This window comes from Corvus hawaiiensis, chromosome 15, assembly GCF_020740725.1.
Source record: "Corvus hawaiiensis isolate bCorHaw1 chromosome 15, bCorHaw1.pri.cur, whole genome shotgun sequence".
Lineage (NCBI taxonomy): Eukaryota > Metazoa > Chordata > Aves > Passeriformes > Corvidae > Corvus > Corvus hawaiiensis.
In genome coordinates, this window is record NC_063227.1 from 2,278,042 (window position 1) to 2,292,327 (window position 14,286).

Here is a 14,286-nt window from a genome sequence, read left to right on the forward strand (position 1 = left end):
AGCTGCTGTTCCCTGCTGACTGCACGCCCTCACTGTGTGCTGGTGCACACACCCCAGGGACTCCCCGGCCTTTTGCTGCAGCTCAGCACCAACACCCCGCTGTGAGCGCTGAGTGATTCCAGCCCCGTTCCAATTAAACCTTCCCCCAGGCTCTGTTTGCTCCCAGGGACCCTGCAGACTGCTCCTGGTGACATTTTGTGGGCAGATGTCCCCTTGTTTAAATGCTGCTGCTGCTTTTTTGGAGGGGGCTGCTGCCAGAAAGCAGCTTTGGGGAGCATCTGTGTGCAGAGTGTGCCCTTAACCTCAGCACCAGCCTCTCTCCTGGGAATTCCTCTGGGGTTTAATTCCAGTGACACTGGAAAGAACCACACCCTCAGGTCTTTGAAAGCCAAAAGTCGTCCTTGAGCTCACAAAGTGTGGTTTTGGCCACCTCACACAGTTCACTGTGCTCGGTTTTCAGCATCCCTTCGTCAGCAAGGTCACCAGCAACAGGGCCCTGCGGGAGCTGGTGGCCGAGGCCAAGGCTGAGGTGATGGAGGAGATCGAGGAGAGCCGGGATGAAGCAGAGGAGGATGATTCCTTGGAGTCTGCCTCGGTGAGCAGCTTCACCAGTGTGGCTGTGCTGGGGGAAAGAGCCTGGCAGCTTTTCCAGGCTCCAAAAGCTGTTCAGGACCACATCAGGTGGAGGGGAAGTGGTTGCTCAGCCAGGGAGGGGCTGGGTTTGGTGGCTGCCAAGGGCATGGAGAAACAATGGTTCTGGCGGGTGGCCCAGTGCCCGCTCGCAGGAGGGGCTGGTGAAAAGTGGCTAAAAAACAAAAGGAAAAGGGAAAAAAAAAAGGAAAATAAGCCCTGATGCAGGCTGGGGAAGCTGGAGTGGAAGCAAAGGGGACAGACTACCAGCCCAAGGAGGGAGCTGGGCAGATCTGCCCCTGAGCTTGGCTCTTGGAAGGGGACATCTCAGAGCTGCCTGGGGACATGTCTCGACCTCCCTCCTCTGTCACAAAGGGAAGTGGTTCATCCATAGTGGAGTTAGCCTTGGGAAAAGGAGTTTGGTGTGCAAATTCCTCAGCTGCCTCTTCAGCATGTGCAGGTTCTGGAGTTTTTCATAGCTCCCCTTCCTTCCACCCGGGATCCACAGTCCTTGGGGCCACAAACCTGGAGAAGCATGGAAATATCCCAGGGCAGATGTCCCAAAAGGGAAACTTCCTCCCGATGACTCTTTAGCTGTGGGTGACTTTGCTCTGAAGAAGGGCCTTGTAGCCCCTGCAGTTGTGTTGAGTGGTGGTGCCAAACCCAACGTTTCCCTTCCCTGTGTTTGCAGCCCCCTGGGAAGCACAAGCGGGACCCCTCCGAGGCGAGCCAGCTGAGTTTTGACGGGGAGAAACCTCCGGACTCCTCCTTGCCCAGCGCTGTGAACGGCTCCGTGGGAACTGGCAAGGATGGCCAGAGTGGCAAAGTCTCGGATAAAGGGATGAGCAGTGACAATGGCAAACTGGAGAGCAACCACTCCACAAAACCCCTCACCAGCTCAGCCACCCAGGACAAGCCGGACATCATCCTGCAGCCTGGACATTTGGGTAACTCCACAGAGGAGAACAAGGAGCCCAGGCCGGGCAGGGAGGAGAGGAAGAGCCTTGGGGAGAGGAAGAGCCTTGGGGAGAGGAAGAGCATCGTGGAGCGACCAGAGAGTGTTCTCCTGGAGAACTTCAGCGAGGAGAAGCTGGCCAATGGAATCCTGGATCCCCCGGCGCCGTTCCCCGGCAGCCGCTCCAAAGGGGACTCGGATTCCGGCAGCACCTCGGCCTCCGAGAGCATGGACCTCACCATCTCCCTGTCTGCTGACCTGTCCCTCAGCAGGGAGAGCGGCTCCATCTCCCTCAAGGTGAGAGTGGTGCCAGAGGGTGCTGGAGGACACAGAGCAGGGAGGAACCCTTCCCTAGGGAAAGCTTTCCAGGGTTTGTTTGCTGTGTTGCCTGTCCTGGCTGGGCTCAGGCCAGCACAGCATTTACAGCTGGGTTGAGCTGTGCCAGGGGGACGTGGAATGTCCTCAAGTGAAGGAGAAGCTCTCGGTGGAGCTGCTGCAGGTTCTCGTGTCCTCTGCTGTCCCACACCACTGAAATCGAGGGGAAGTCTGATGTCTTGTGGCTATTTTGTGTGAAGTAACCACGCCACGAGCCTGACTTGTCCTTGCTCAAGTGTGAAGCCCCAAAAGTGACTTCTAAACCTTATCCATAGCCCATCACTCTGCTGCTCTTCTCTAGGACACCTGGCCCCAGGAAAAAGTTCATCTGGGCTTGTGCCTCTCTCAATTTTCCCAACCTGCCCTACATCTGGCCTGGTTTGTGTCAGCAGGGGCTGCACAAAGACCTCCCAGGCTTCCTGGCTTTTGCTGAAGCTTCCTGGAGGCTGGGAATGCTTGGGACCTGGAGCTGACCAGGTCAGCATGGCTTAGAGGAAGAGGCAGAATAACTGGAATGGTATTTGCTGAGCTCCAGGAGAAGAAATGTTGTGACTTGAGGGGGCAGGGGGATGTGTTGCACAAGATCTTTATCACATTGCCTGCATGAGTGAGAGCTTCCCGGCACAGAAACGTGCCCAAAAACCTTTCTTGGCAAAACTTTCCCCACCTCCTGCTGTGAGCTGGAGAGCCACCATCCCCCACAGGAGCTGCAATCCCTAATGATTGGAAATGTGGAATGTCCCCCTCCTCATGACCTTTCCCAGGACACCTGGTCTCCGTGAGGAGGAGGAGGAGGAAAGCGATGCCACACACAGAATTGCTCTCTGAGTTGGTCCTTTAGAGGGGGAAAGGAGTTATTTGGGTTTTTCAGGGAGTAAGCCACGTTAGATCATGGTGAGGAAGGGTCTTTGGCAGGTGGGTCGGGTTTCTTCAGGGAGGAAGTCCTGCAGCTCTGTGCTGTGGTGGCCAGGCTGGATCTCCAAATTCACTGACAGGTTGTGCTCCATGTGGATTATTAAAATTGCTCTGAGGGCTCCAGCTGTTGCAGCCCTGGGGAGCTGCTTCACGGGCTCCTCCTTTCCTCCCTGCCCACCCCAGGATTCCCAGATGCACAAGAAGACCCTGAAACGCACCCGCAAGTTCGTGGTGGACGGGGTGGAGGTGAGCGTCACCACCTCCAAGATCATCAGCGAGGACGAGAAGAAGGATGAAGAAATGAGGTTTCTCAGGCAAGTGGGGCGCTGGGGTGGAGGGAGGGCAGGGCTTTCCTCTCTGTGAGCTAATCCAGGAGTGACCTGAAGTCCTCTTGTGCCCTGTCTTGCTCCCACTTGGACAGGGGAAGGAGGGATGCAGCTCAAGATGCAGCAAGACTGTGACAAGGGGAGCTTTGCTGTGCCTGGCTCTGTCCTCTGGGGATGACTGAATGCGTCCCCAGGGCTGGGGATGCCTGGCTCAATGGAAATAAGCTCAGAAATCTTCTGGAGAGGCTCCTCTTCCTTTTGTTCTCGCATCCCCTCAGACTTCGTTAACAGAAAGGCCAAGGGAGTCATAAACTCCTGGAGCATCATTTAATATTCATGGGTGTTTCCTCCCTCCTCGATGACTCCTCTTGCAGCTTTCGAACCTCCCTGACTCACTCTCAGAACGAGGAGCTGCAGTTTCTAGCACTGAAATGAAAAGGCCCTTAAAATAATTAAAATACAAATTGTTTCATTTGATGCCCGGTTCCAGGCTCCCTCGTGCTGCTCTTGGGGACTCCCTGAGAGGATAATTTGTCCTAAACACTTTGTGTCCCTGTGGCTGCCTTATTCCTCGGCCCCAATATCAGATTTATGTGAAAGCTCATTAGCAGAGGTCATTTGCTGGTGAGCTGGATGAGGGGAGCGATGCAGTGTCGTGATAGATGGGTCAGAATTTGGGAAAACTGCCCTTTCTGCCCCCCAGGAGTGAGTAAGAGTGGATGTGGAGCACAGGGGCTGGTGCAGAGCAGTCCAGAGCTTGGCTTGAGTTGGGATTTGAGGACCACTGAGCACTAACCCATCTGGCAGAATGGGTATTTGGGGTGCTGGGGGACACCAGTGCCTACAGAATCACTTTAAAAGCTTTGCCAGGGCTTGTTTGAGAAGCTGTGGATGCTGACGGGCCTTACCTGTGGAAGCTGATGGTTTTCCAGCAGTTCCCAGAAGTAGCATCCTGCTTCCTGCAGTGTCCCAGCGCCCAGGAGCACATCAGGCAGCTGGGATCTCCCTCCTGCCTGTGCTCAAAGCCAGGGCAGGGTGCTGTGGGATGGAGGTGCTGCTTCCACTCGCTGCTGAGATGCTCTGCCTGTGGCTGTGACCATCTCTGCCCATCCCATCCCTCCGACCTTGCCTGACTCTGCATTCCTCTGTCCCCCTGCCCCTCTGCAGGCGCCAGGAGCTGCGGGAGCTGCGTCTCCTGCAGAAGGAGGAGCACAGGAACCAGGCCCAGCTGAACAGCAAGCACCAGCTGCAGCTGGAGCAGATGCTGCGGCGCTTCGAGCAGGAAATGATGGTACGAGGGCAGGGAAAACCCCTGGGAATCAGCTGGGAACCCAGCTCCTCACACAGGGGGCTGCTCTCCGGGTTGTGACAACCTTGGGCATCACAGGACTGCTGAGGAACCCCTTTGGGATTTGAAGCATGGATGGAGGGTGGAGGTTTTGTGGGCATCAAGCCCCCTGCAGCTTGGGAAGCACGGGTAGCCTTTGCTTGGCAGGGTGTAACAGGGGGAGGGTTGTTCTAGACTTTCTCTCTTTAATGGTCTTTTCTTTCATGTCTCTTCATGGCTACTGTGAGAAACAGTTTATAGTGCTGTTGTAATTCACAGGGAAAAAAACCCCTTTGAACGAGAAAGCAGCATGGCCTGAGTGTGACAGCAAGAAATCTGGCAAGGCTTTGAGTGTAAATTGAATAAACTGGGCTCACATACTTGGTCCCTCCACGGGCAGCTTCTGTGGAGGGAGAATAATTTGGAAGTTAATCAGAGAATGGTTTGGGTTGGAAGGGACCTTAAAGATCTTCTCCTTCCAGGGCATTGTTGGAGCAGAGAGCTTCAAACCGTGTGAGGTGTTGGTTGGAAGTTTCCCTCCTTTGTAAAGAGGCTCAATCCAAGCAGGAGCAACCCCTTTTTTTTCTCTTTTCCCTTTTCCTTTTTAACTTTTGGAAGGCAGTGAAGCAGAGAGGAGGCTGAGGCTGACCTGTTTCCTTTGTCGCCTTCCCGGCCAGGCAAAGAAGAAGTTCTATGACACGGAACTGGAGAACCTGGAGCGGCAGCAGAAGCAGCAGATCGAGAGGATGGAACAGGAGCACTCCCTGCGCCGGCGCGAGGAGGCCAAGCGCATCCGCCTGGAGCAGGAGCGGGACCACGCCAGGTTCCTGGAGCAGCTCAAGCAGATGAAGAAGGAGGTAAAAAAGGGGATAGGAGGGAGGGAAGCTGCTTCCCTGCAACTCCTTCTTCCCAGGAGGCTTCGGCATTTCTCGTGGCAGAACTTGCGAGGAAAGCAGTTGGTGTTTCATGGGGAAACCCTTGCTTTTGGGTGATTCCTGAGCCGTTCAGTGGCACGAGGTGGGGTTGTTCCTCACCTACAGTCATCTGCAGAGAAATCTCATTTCCCTTCCCACAGGTCAAGAACGAGGTCGAGAAGCTGCCACGGCAACAGCGCAAGGGGAACCTGAAGGCGAAGATGGACGACTTCACCCAGAAAAAACAAACCATGGTGAGGCTCAGGGCAGATCCCCCCAGTCCCAGGACTGGGAAGTGTGCAGTAGATGGAAGCATCCCTGCTGCTGGAGGGACTGGCAGGTTCTGAACCGCCAGCAGCTGCTTTCCAAGCTGCAGCAGGAGGAGGGCTCATGGTGACCCTGCTGGATTTTTAACAGGAGCAGGAGTTTTTGGCCAAGCAGAAGGAGGACCTGGAGCAGGCCATGAAGAACATCACTGCCCAGAACAAAAAAGAGATCTGCGACAAGGAGCGTGAGTGCCTCAACAAGAAGCAGCAGCTCATGAGAGGTGGGTGGCAAAGGCTGTGAGGGAGGGGAGGGAATGCTGTAACCATGGGTTTATCCAGCCCTGGCTCTTCCCACACAGCAGATGCTGTGACAGGGTTGCAAGCTGGCAGGATGGGATGTGGAAAAAACCAGCCTTGCCAGGTCCTGTCTAAATGTTTAGCAATAATAATACTTAGTGCTTTTATCTTCAAAGAGCTTTACAAATATGAACCAATTAGGCTTCATAATTGAAAGAAATCAGGCTCCAATATGGTTTGCAACCAATTTCTCTTGGAAAACAGGAGGTGAATGATCAGCCCCAACATCTGCTGCACTGTTTGTGTGCACAGAGGTCTCTTGAGCTCGGGATACTTTGTGTGACCAAGCTGAGAGGCCAGGGTGGGTTATCTCCTGCTCCTTCTCCTCCCCACAGACCGGGAAGCTTGCATCTGGGATCTGGAAGAGCGTCAGCAGCAGGAGAAACACCAGCTTGTCAAGCAGCAGCTGAAGGACCAGTATTTCCTCCAGAGGCATGAGTTGCTCCGGAAGCACGAGAAGGTGAAGGCTTTGCACCTTCCCACCCTGGTGGGGGTCAGCAAAGTGTCCAGGTGTCCCTGGGGCTTTCCCTTCCGGGCTGTAAGGGGGGAAGGGTGGGCTGGGAGTTAAAGGGCTTGGTCATTATTGGTGAAAAAGGACCAGATTAAAGCTGGTGGCAAGAAGGCAATAAAGCTGCCTTGCTTTGTGTTGTGTGCATTTGATGTGCAAGAAGTTGGGAATTTTGGGGGGCTTTTCTGGAAATCTGCCACTGCCCAGGATTTAACATGGTTGGTTCCCAGAGCGGGGAGTGCAGACTGGCACTTCCAGCCCCTTCTTTCACAGCATGTTCAGTCCTTGCCACCCCCTCTTGTCCCTCCGGAGTGTCACCAGCCACTTCCACGCTAGTCCCAAATCTGCTCTCCAGCTCTCTCTGTTCTCCCCAGGACTCTGGAGAGGTGTCCCTGCTCCTCTGACCCCTGTCTGTCTGCAGGAAAGGGAGCAAATGCAGCGCTACAACCAGCGCATGCTGGAGCAGCTGAAGGTCCGGCAGCAGCAGGAGAGGGCCCGGCTGCCCAAAATCCAGCGCAGCGAGGGCAAGACACGCATGGCCATGTACAAGAAGAGCCTCCACATCCACTCCAGCGGCAGTGCTGCCGAGCAGAGGGAGAAGATCAAACAGGTCAGGGCCTGAAAAGGCACCAGGAGTTGAGGCTTGGCTTGGTGGGAGAAGGGAATTTGGGAAAATGCGGATATTTCCAGATTTTAACCCACTGCTGGGTTAGAGGGCTCTGTTTTGTGGCATCACGCGTGGTTTTTCAGCGCTGTCTCCATCGTGGCTTGTCTTGGGAAGCATCCTTGGGGCTTTTCCTTCTTTCCTGTGTAATAATGGAAGCTGGGCTGGTCTCTCAGCCAGCCCCAGGGACCAGGGCAATGCTGCCTACACGGGCCCCTGCTTTTCTCTCCCCCAGTTTGCTCTGCAGGAGGAGAAAAGGCAGAAGGCAGAGCGGCTGCACCAGCAGCAGAAGCACGAGTCGCAGATGAAGGACATGCAGGCCCAGTGTGAGAGCAACACCAACGAGCTCCAGCATCTGCAGGTACTCATCCCTCATGGCTTGGTCTCCCAGAGCTGCCTGTGCAGGTCTCAGCCTCTTGAGAGGTGGCTGCAGAGGGCTGTCAGTGAGTTGATGTCCCCTTGCTCTTGCCTTGAGAGGCTTTTGTTGCCATGTCTAAACGTGGAGCTCAGGGCTCTGAATGTCTCTGGCCAAGACAAATCCTGTTTGATGCACAGTTCTAGCTGCTTGATGGGTGTTGTGTTTGCTGATGTGTTTTTAGAATGAGAAGTGTCACCTCCTGATCGAGCACGAAACCCAGAAGCTGAAGTCCCTGGATGAGAACCACAACCAGCACATGAAGGAGTGGCGAGACAAGCTGAGGCCACGGAAGAAGGTGGGGCCTGCTGAGTGTGATGTGAGCAGGGTGTCCTGGCTGGCTGGCAGGAGGGGACAGTGCCCATAGCTCCAGGACAACCTCAAACACAGCTCTTGTGTTGTTCTCTTTGCTTAAGGCCCTGGAGGATGAGCTGAACCAGAAGAAGCGTGAGCAGGAGATGTTCTTCAAGCTGAGCGAGGAGGCCGATGGACAGACGCCAGTGTCCCCGACCAAACACGCCAAGTTCGTCCCCTTCAGCTCCTCAGAGAGCTTGTAATGCCTGGCAGGCCACCAGCTGGTACTGGCTGTGTCCTCCTGGGCTGCAGGGGGGTGACTTGGACTTGGAAGATCCTCTCAGCAGCCCCTTCTTACCACAGCACCCTCCTGTCCCCTCGCTCTGCCTGGGATAAACGTGGCCTCTGTGCTGAGGGAATGCTGACTGGAAGCTGGGGTGGCTTTCCCAGGAGCTCCAGGCTGGGAATGGGGGCAGGGCCCTCTCTGGATCGTACTTGCACTGTTGGCTGGATGCCTCCCTCCCGGCTGAGCCTGGTGCTCACTGGGTTTGTCAGCTCAGACTGGAGCAGTGACCACTGTGATCAGGAGGAACAGCCCCTCAGGGCAGGGCTGTCACCCCCTCTCTCCACCCTGGCTGCTCCTGTCCCAGTCTTTTGTAAGGCCTGGCCTGGGGCAGAGCAGCTTTGGCATCGTCTTAAACTCACCTTGGCCTTGAGGCCCCCAACACTTGCTTACTCCTCTCCACAGGGCCCTTTTTTGCCACAGAGAGACAGTGATTTGGGGGTTTTTGCCTAGGGAGGGCTGGGTTTTTTCTTTCCCCCTCCTCCCCACACAGACTATGCAGAAACGGACTCGATGTCCTCCCAAAGATGCTTCTGCTGTTCCTTTGCCGTGACCACAGCCCCTCTGGCACTGAGCTAACACTGTGTTAGCAGGATTCTGGGGTGATTCAAGTGTCCAGCTGGCTGCAGGCTCTGGTCCTTGAGGAAGTGTAAGTGCAGGTGCAGAGGGAAGGTTGGGGACGGCGCTCGGTCCCGCGGTGACACGGTGAAGGGTCTGTCACTGTCATGTGCCTTCGGGATGAGTGGAGGGTGAAGGGTGTTCGTGCCAGAGCTCTCAGGATCACACAGGTGCTTGAGACTGGTTTTTAAGTCCTTTCTGTGTGGGGCTGTGTGGCTCAGCCAGCCTGGCCAGCGGGTTACGGCTGCAGAGCATCGGTTGGGAGGAGTAAAGGAGCGGCGAAACAAGGGAAGAGATGCAAAGGGAAGAGATGCAAAGGGGACATCTCTTTGTCCACTGATGGCTCATCTCCTTGTGATGTGCCACAGCTTTTTGGATGGTTCTCCAGGCTGGGAGTTGTGGACAGAGTGGCAGAGCAGGTCCTCTGTCCTTTCTGTCCCGTCCCCCTGCACAAGGCAGGGCTTGGCTGAGCTGCTGGGTGGGACTCGGAGCACAGAGCTGGGGAGGGGGTCAGGGACCTCACTGGCAGCACCTTCCTCTTTACACAACCCAAAGGTGTAAGGCAGCACTTAGGTTTTCCTCTGGACAACATTGTTTGTTCTAGGCCTGTTTCTCAAGCAAGAAAAAAATATTTCTGCTTAAAAAAAAAAAAAAAAAGATAAGAAAAAGTTGTTATTTTCAAGTCTCCTCTGTTGATATACTGGCATTTCAGAGAAAGGTGGGATGTGATGTGCCTCACTTCTAGGTACTGGGCTGGAGGAGGCAGCCCCCAGGTCTTTAACTCTGTACCTGGGGTGGGCATTCCCTACCCATTTAGAGCTCCTGATCCATATTTATAAGCTTCCTGCAAGCTAGCAAGGCTCTGTCTATTTGGGCCAGTCCAGGTTTCCTCTGATTTCACAGCAGTGATGTCTCTGTTAATGAGCATAGGAAGGGTTCCTGCCCCATCTCCAAAGTGTGCATTGTGCCTTTGAGATGTGGTAATGCCAGGTTGGGAACTGCTGTAAGGTTGATGAATGCAAAGGGATGTTCCTAAATGGGACAAGGGGCTGATTGGGGACTTTTAATCACGTTAGGAATGTGTTACAACAGCCCCAGTGGTTCTGATCCTGGTCCTGTTGGGGTCAGGCTGGAGCTGTTCTACGAAATTGTGTCACAGGAATCAGAGCCCAGTGCCTGTCCCTGAAGGGGCCTGCAGAAGCTGTCCTGCAGCACTCTGTCACCACATTCCTCCTTCAGCTGAAGGGCAGTGCTGCCTCTGGTGCCTTCTCCACCAGCCCAGGGAGCATCGTCCCTCTCTGGACATCCTGCAGCCATGAGGAGGAACTGTTTCTGGGGGCTCTCAAAGCTGATGCAATGCCCCCGTAGTAAATCAGTTGTCCCTTCCTCCAGTCCAGCTGATTTTCATCTTGGAGAGGGCAACACAGCCTTGCTGACAGAGGTAGGAATGGTTCTGTCCACTCCTTTTCCTATTTAGTGTTCCCTCCCTGGGTGTGCCAGGGCTCCAGGACCGTGTCCCTCTCCTAGAAGGGGAGCACATCATCTGATTGTCACGTTTACAGCGTGGTTATCATTTTCCCTCCTTTCAAAAGAGGATGTTTTTGTCGTTCCCTGATCAGAAGGAACCATGATTAAACCCAGCTTGCTTTTTTTGGGGGGGACACCATTTTAAAACATGTGGCTTTGAATAAAAAGGGGTTTTTTTTTTAATATTTTGTAAAATATCTCCAGTGGGGCTACCACTCTGATGTAAAGACCTCTCTAATAATGTAACACTCGGAAACCTGGGCATGGGTCTGATTTTGTGCCTGATTGCCAGCTGTGCCCTCAGATCAGCTTTGCTTTTGGTCTGGATTCTACTGATTTAGGGAAACTGCTGGCATTTGACCTTTGCAAAGCTGAACCTCCAGTTCTTTAAAACTGAGCTGGAGCCTCTCCTGCTGCTCAGGGGCAGGGATAGGCTGCAATTCTGGTGGAGCTGAAAGCGAAGCAGCCGCTCCCTGGATGGCTTCCGTGCGTGTTCCGATGGTGCTGGGCTGACCCTGCTTGGTGAGGAGTGAGTATTGCACCCTGAGTGCAAAGCGTGTCTGCGTGGATTGTTCTTCCTTTTGAATCAGCTGGCCTGGCTTGAACAGGAATCTCAGACAAAAGCCGCAGTTCCCATGTTTTTGTGGGACAAAGAGGTCCTAGGGATGCCTCCCTGTCTCCTCCCACGCTCTCCTCTGCTCGGGAGAGCTTGGGGTGTGTTGTAGGACCAGGATGCAAATCATGTTTTGCCCTGTCAGTGCAGGGGGAGATCTCTGCCTCCTCCCTTGGGCTGCTCACAAAAGCTCCCACCACCTCTGTAACCCACCGCGGAGCCCACGTGGCCTTTGTTCCCTGCTCAGAGCTTTTCACCTGCCGCTCTCATGGATTTCTCTCAAGGATGCACCACATTAAATTCGGGCAGCTTTGACACGAGCCCATGGAGCTGGTGTGGGTTTGCCCTGATTTTTGGAAGGTTGTGCCAGAAGCTGCCAATTTAACCTTGGATTTCAGGCAGGAAGTGACCTTCCTGGCAGTGTCCACTCCAGGGAAAAGTGCAGGATGTGAGTTCAGGTGAGGTGCTGAAAAGGAGATGGAATTGGGACTGGAAATTGTTGGTGGTGAGGTTTTAAATGAGCAGAGAGAGAAGGATGAGCAAAGCCTGAGGGTTCCTGTCTCCTTGCTCCACAAGACAGTAAGGAATGGAGTAGCTGAGGACATGTAATTAATCATTTTGTTTATGTGTACTGGGACTGCACTGGTCTCACTCCGTGTATCCCAGTGAAGCAGGAGATCTGGGAATATTTAACTTCATCTGCATGTCCTTGGCAGTGCCTGAGGGGAGCTTCAACCATGAAGATTCAACATACATTTATAAATACTGTATATTCCAGAAATAACTGCTAACTCCCATTTTGTCCCAGTGCTGTGCTGAAAACAGAGCAAAAGTAAAAATCCTTCCTAATTTTTAAAAACAGACCTGACAGCCCTGAGGAGTTCCTGGTGCTGCAGCAGCTGCAGCATTCCCTGTGGCTCATGTCCTGTCACATCTGGGCTCCAAACTCCTCTGGGCTGCCCAAGGGCTTTTGCAGTTCGGGCTGATGGAGCTCTCTGGGGAAAACAAAAGCAGGGCAGGCAGGGAGAGTTTTGGGGCTTGTGCCTGAGTGCTTTCCTCCCATGGCTGCATCTGTGCTCCCTTTGTCTCTGCAGGAGTCCTTGAAAATCACCCACACCCTCTGAAGCCAAACGCTGCTGTGCTCCTGCTGCCCTGGCCCTGCTTTATTCTCCTGATGCCAAATCCCCATGGCTTGAGCAATCCGAGCCTCCCCGGAGGTGCTGGCCCTGCCTTGCTGGTGGTGGTTGTTGTTGCTCCTCTCCTGGCCGGCATGGGGCTGGGTTTCGGGGGCACACTGCCCTGGCAGCCCATCCTGGGCTGCTCTGGACCCGATTCCCAGGCTGGCAGGGGCTGGACGTTTGCTGCTCTTCCTCTCGCTCACTAGATGGCACAACCCTGGAGCTCCTGAAAGGCTCTCTCGCTCTTCTCCCTGGGTTTTCACTCTCTGTGGCACCCCCTCCACCAGATCTCTGCTTCTCCTCGGGGTTTCAGGACTTTTCTTGCATTGTCCTCAGGGCTGAGCATGTGCCCTGCATGGGTTCTGTTCTCCCTGGGCAGGCTGGGTGCTGCCTGCTGCCAGCCTGGCTGTGATGGGTGGCACCTAAACCCCGCAATTCAGGGGTCACAGCAGTGGAAAATCATCCCTGGTGGCACCTGGGAATCAGTGACATCCACCCCTGGTGTGGTCCCAGCTCTGCTGTGCTGGGCTTCAGCTGCAGGGATTTTTCCCCTGTAGGGGTAGGAGCAGAATTTTTGACTGATCTTTGTGAGGTGGCTCAGGGAAGATGGATGCATTTGTTCAGTACACAGGGAGGACCAGGACATTCAGTCACCTGGCACAACCTCCCAGTTCTAAAGCTGAGAAGTGAGCAGCAGCAGCGGGCTCTCCATGCCAGGACGACTGCAGACAGCGTTCCCTCTGCAGCTCAGGGCTGATGGTGGGGCACTGCTTTCTCATTCCATTCCCTCCCTCACACCAGGCAGACCTCAGGGACTGCCCAGCTGTGCCCAAACAGCTGCAGTCCACTTAGAGCTGTGCAGAAACCCGTTTGTACACCCGAGCTGAGGGGTGGCTTCTCAGAAGTCATTTGCCCTCTTGCTTTAAATCGCTCAGCTGATCCTGACAGACACGGGGGAGAGCGCACATTCCTGACTCTTGTATCAGTCGTGACCTCTCCTGTGTAGTTATTTTATTATAGTTATGTTATTTTATTTGGTTTCATGAAGCTTCAGCCTCTGGTTAGGGCAGCAGGGGATGACATGTTAATCCTGAAACTCCCCTCAGTTGCACCTGTACCACCCAACCTTATCATGGGATGTGCTGCTGCCACATCTCTGCTGTCCTGCACAGCATCCCCAGGGGTGTGGGCCGGGGACAGGACTCCCAGGTCACTCACAAGCCCCTCATTTGGACTCCTTTAGTAAATCCTTGACAGATTCCTTGATAAATGACCAAGGCACAGCAAGGCCCAAGGCAGGCTCTGCCTCTCCACAGTCGCTTCCCAGAGTTTCTCCCTGGGGAGGTGATGTGGGCAGCATGCAGAGCCACTCTCCTCTCCTCTCAACAGCCCTCATTAGACTCGTTAATTAAACACAGGAGCCATTTTGCAGCCTGAGCTGTGATTCTCTCCAAGCCCTGCTTGTTCCTGGGTGCTCATTAGCTGCCAGCCAGTGCCTGGTGCTGCCGGGGGCCAGGAGTGATGGAATCGCTTCAGCAGCTCAGGGGGGAAGGCCATGCTGATGCTGAACTGTTTCTCTACCTTAATTTTTCTTTTCAGCATGCGAAGACCAGAAATTGTTTTATTCCTCTCTTAATCTGCTTTCTCCGTTGCTCCACATCCCAGTGTACACTCCCTCTCTTAGCAGCAGCTTTGGATGTTTTCCTCACCATCCTTTGGAGGATTTGTGCATCTTTTGGGGCTTTTGAAAACAGTAAAACTCCTTCTGCTCCAGCTTGGGCACTCCACACATCAGGAGCTGCAGTTCCAGATGCTGGTGCTATCCCAGGCTCTTGATGAGCACTTCCAGGTCCAGCCCCAGCATCCCACATGAAGGTCAGAATGACAGAAGGGAGGGAGGATTCCACAGGTCGTCTCCATGTCCTCCACGTCTGGCCGAGGAGCGATGACTGGGGCAGGGGTGCGGGTGATGTGCAGCTGGTCCACAAGTAACCCAGCGCTGTGTCTGCACCCCAGCAGGCAGCAGGGAGGTCACCATGGCCTGATGCCCCCTTCAGACAA

At 54.4% G+C, this 14,286-nt stretch overlaps 1 protein-coding gene across 2 annotated transcripts in view; it reads left to right on the plus strand.

Annotated features, from left to right (window-relative positions):
* Positions 1–10,690, plus strand: part of STK10 (serine/threonine kinase 10) — a 41,355-nt gene extending 30,665 nt beyond the window's left edge. Inside the window, exons 8-19 of one of the 2 annotated variants that reach the window (XM_048319976.1) lie at positions 461–595; positions 1,322–1,882; positions 3,059–3,189; positions 4,369–4,492; positions 5,206–5,385; positions 5,604–5,696; positions 5,860–5,989; positions 6,401–6,525; positions 6,995–7,183; positions 7,473–7,598; positions 7,837–7,950; positions 8,069–10,690. In XM_048319976.1, the coding sequence (XP_048175933.1) occupies positions 461–595; positions 1,322–1,882; positions 3,059–3,189; positions 4,369–4,492; positions 5,206–5,385; positions 5,604–5,696; positions 5,860–5,989; positions 6,401–6,525; positions 6,995–7,183; positions 7,473–7,598; positions 7,837–7,950; positions 8,069–8,209 (2,049 nt within the window). In that variant the 3' untranslated portion in view covers positions 8,210–10,690. The remainder of the gene's footprint in view (positions 1–460; positions 596–1,321; positions 1,883–3,058; positions 3,190–4,368; positions 4,493–5,205; positions 5,386–5,603; positions 5,697–5,859; positions 5,990–6,400; positions 6,526–6,994; positions 7,184–7,472; positions 7,599–7,836; positions 7,951–8,068) is intronic. The other variant, XM_048319977.1, reaches the window with a different exon arrangement.
* Positions 10,691–14,286: the final 3,596 nt, after the last annotated feature.